Source organism: Lotus japonicus, chromosome 3 (genome assembly GCF_012489685.1).
Source record: "Lotus japonicus ecotype B-129 chromosome 3, LjGifu_v1.2".
NCBI lineage: Eukaryota > Viridiplantae > Streptophyta > Magnoliopsida > Fabales > Fabaceae > Lotus > Lotus japonicus.
The window spans coordinates 77,726,079-77,730,043 of NC_080043.1; the positions used below are offsets into that span (position 1 = coordinate 77,726,079).

At 28.0% G+C, this 3,965-nt stretch overlaps 1 protein-coding gene across 1 annotated transcript; it reads left to right on the plus strand.

Annotated features, from left to right (window-relative positions):
- Window positions 1-2,061: 2,061 nt before the first annotated feature.
- Window positions 2,062-3,372, plus strand: LOC130744765 (elicitor-responsive protein 3-like). The gene is made up of 6 exons (XM_057596923.1): window positions 2,062-2,128; window positions 2,302-2,367; window positions 2,514-2,658; window positions 2,916-3,051; window positions 3,134-3,235; window positions 3,337-3,372. The coding sequence occupies exons 1-6, from the start codon at window positions 2,062-2,064 to the stop codon at window positions 3,370-3,372; spliced, it is 552 nt and encodes a 183-aa protein (XP_057452906.1).
- Window positions 3,373-3,965: the final 593 nt, after the last annotated feature.

Consider the following 3,965-nt stretch of genomic DNA (forward strand, 5'->3'; position numbering starts at 1 on the left):
ACCCATTTAACCATACTTATAATGTTTTATTCCATGTATACTCAAACCTTTACTGTGTTTAACCTTTTCCAAGTTAGGAGACATATGTCTTCTTTTTAATAAGGAATTTTTAATAATGGTTGAAATGAAATAGGTTTAGAGATGTTCATGTATTGTATCATCTTTTCGAAAATTTGGAGGGGCTAAAAATAATATTATTTTGAATTTATATCCTTTTTGATAGTTTTTATAATTATTACTTATGTTTTATTTTTAAATAAGAATTTAGCAATAAAAAGGTGTGAATAAGAGAATAATGTAACCAATAACAAACTTACGATATTGCGATCATACAATGGTGGTGGAGGACTATAAAATAAAATGGAAATAAAACCCTGAAAACAATAAATCAAAATAAGATAAACACTATGCCACAAAGAACATGTGAAAGAGAATGTTAGGATAAAGAAATAATGTGAGAAATGTCTCAGAAAAAGCAAATGAATTCTAACCAATGCGCAAGTATTTATTGGAAAAAAAAATCATTTTTTCAAAAATTTGGAGGAGTTGAAAATAATATGATTTTGAACTAATATCCATTTTTAGAAAATGAACCAATATAAAAAGATCCAATATACCTTGATAGTTTCCATAAGTTACCGGTTTCAAAATAATTTTTTTTAAATTTCTATTTTTATAAACTTTTTTTCAAAATTATTAATTTAGTGTGTATGTAGTCATAAGTATTATTGAACATAGCAATTAATGTGGCAAAAAAAGTGGAAATGAGTTTTTTTGTTTTGGAGGGAAAATGAATTACTTAGGAGGGAACATGTGGCATAGGTCTTCTAGAAGAAAACCTTCTTTTCATATAGATATAGATTGATTGATTGAGATTCATATGGATTCTACTGAATTAGAAGTGAGTCTTATAATTTTAGTGCATCCCTTCTGAGTTTTTACCAATTAGTGAGATTGATACTGTTAAAAAACGAGGGTTAAAAAAAAGTGTTGTTAGTCATGATTTTTTATGCTTTTTTAGTACTTTTATGATGTTTGATAGTGCCTCCATTTAATTATTAGAGACGACGGATATAGTTATAGGTTGTTTCTTTCAATTTCTTGAGCCTTTTGGCTCCATTATTCAAAAAATACTAACTTAACTTAACAAGTACTCACTCCGTTCCATAAAGTCTGTAGTTTAGGTTGTGGTACAAAAAGTAAGAAAATAATTATTGATATTATAATTTGACTAGATTGCTCTTATTTAATTTTACTAGTATGATGTGCAACTATTAAAGTATACTTAGATAGAGAAGAATGTAATTAATAGATAAGAGTTGTGGTTGGTTAATATGAAAAGTGATAAGTGAGAGAAAATGTATTAAATGAGGGTATAGATGGAAAAAATTAGCAAAAAATGCATTGATTTTCTAAAACAACAAACATTTTGGGATATTAAAAAATGGTGCAAAACAACAAACTTTCTGGAACGGAAGGAGTATTAGATTTACTCATGCACCCTGTTCGATTACTGTGAACTAAAATAGTTGGAAAAATCCATTGATATGGTTAAGTTACTTGGAAGGTCATGACAACTAATTTGGGACTTATGTGTACGTGTACTCACCCTTATTTTTTTTGTTGAGCTTTGCTTTCTAGCATGATGAAATGCTAGACGAATAGGGCACGAACACTTGCTAAATGTTGATTTGCATTTTAAAAATAAATGAAAGTTAAATCAAAATTTCTATTAAGCTATTCTCTGTACATGTTTACTCTGCTTTCTTCTCTCACCAATTATTTCACTCTCAAGAGTTAGTGACAAACTGAACAATTAAGTTACTAGTGATATAACATATATAATTTGTGTAGAAACATATTAAGATCATTAAACAATTTAACTGAAGTTACCATATACATTAACTTCATTAATGTAACCCCAGCTGAACCACATTACGTAGTGAACTAGATGAAACTGCCACCTTTATCCTTCTTACCAAGCATAACATTTTATATCTGAAAATTTTCCATGAATTTCATATTTTAGACCCCTGTAATCAAGCACATAGATATAGACACATGAATGCAGGAGTGCTTGAAGTACTTCTTGTTAATGCTAAAGGCATAAAGCACACAAACCTTGTTGGTATCCTTCCTTAATCATTTTCACCCTACATCTGAAGCATGTCAATTTCAATATATTTTCATTATGGATTTTCTTTTGCATCTAAAACTTTTTATTTGCTTTCTTAATTATTCATCAAAAGTATTTCCTTTTTGTTTCTATTTCTTTGAACCAACTGTACTTTACCCTTATAGGAACACCTTCCTACTATGTGGTTATTGAGTGCGGAACTCAATCCCAGAGAAGCAAAGTTTCATCAGGTATATCTATGGGGCTTGAGAATTGAGATCACAAGTTAAATGCTCTTTATTTTTTAATTTCTTTTTTATACATCAGAAAATTATTTTTTAATTCTTTTAACATGGATTCTATATATATAGTAATTGAATTTATATATGTGATGCAGGCAAACATGAGAAACCTTGGTGGAATGAGAAATTCATTTTTGATTTGTCAACGTTTGATTGCAAGAACTCAACCCATCTTAATCTTAAGTGCAGAATCATGGACACAAGACTCTTCACAAATGGTGGATTTGTTGGTGAAGCAGAGTAAATATTTTTTTTTCTTACTAATAAATGTGATGTGGATCATTCGTAGATAAGTTTATCTCTTTTCAGAATAAAATTCTGAAATTCAAAAGCTTCTCTCCAAAATTGATTTGACTATAGAATCAATTGTAGAAAAAATTTCAAACATTTACTCTTGCTATACACATGAATTGACACTTCTCAAGATAGATTTTTCTTCTAAATGATCAATTTCACTTACATATTTTGCTTCATAATTTTTGTTTTTCAAAAAGCAGGATTTACATTGGTGGAATAATCAGCGAAGGGAATGAGCGGGGATATATAGAAATAAAACCATCTGCATACAATGTTGTCCTTGAAGATGACACCTATAAGGGACAGATCAAGATTGGATTTAAATTCTTCGCAAAAGTAAGCTTGGAATTTATTTAATTTTGTCTGGAAATTAATTATGTAAACACTAGTCAACAATGATAATGTTTGTTAATTGCAGAAGGAAAAGTACGTGATAGAGAAAGGAGAATTCATTGCTGAGGAGAAGAAGGAACCAAGTCATTCAATTTGTGGATCCATTTGGAGAATACCATGGTGGAAAGTGTTGTTTTTTTATAATAAAACGAGTTCCAAAGAAAAACAAAAGAGAAATTAGGATTATCATTTCATTCAATTTTAACTCTACAAGATTTCATATTCTAGATATTTTCCAATTGGTTTAGAATCGAGGGTGGTTGAGGTCAGGATATATTTTCAGTTTGGTTTTTAATTCAGTTGTTGAGTTTTAGTTTTGTATTATTCATTTATTTGGGTACATCTTGTTCTCAAGATAAATTTTAGTGAACGTTACGTTGTTAGAGAATTAGTTAATGATCAATAAAAAAGGAATGTCATAACCACAAGTACTATTATATACTAGATATTATACCCGTGCGTTGCACGGGTTTACTTACAATATTTTTTAACATTATATATAAATTATTATAGTTTAAATAAATAAAAAAATATTTTTAATTATAATTGTAAATAAACTGTGTTAAGACATTTCAATAAATATTATTAGACTTTTTTTGTATAAATAATTAATATTACTCAAATTTTATTATTGATATTTAATTATTAGCATAGAAATGATTTTTAGAAATAAAAAAATGAAAAATTATTAAGTTAATTTGAAATATTTAAATTACGTAAAAAAATGTTAAGTGCTAGTGTCATGAAATAAATTTTAATATCATTTTTTATACTTTGGTTATGGAAATGAACACTCAAAAATGGTATAAGCCTCAAACCCTAGTAAAGCATAAGTCTAGTAATAGCCTAATCCTTTA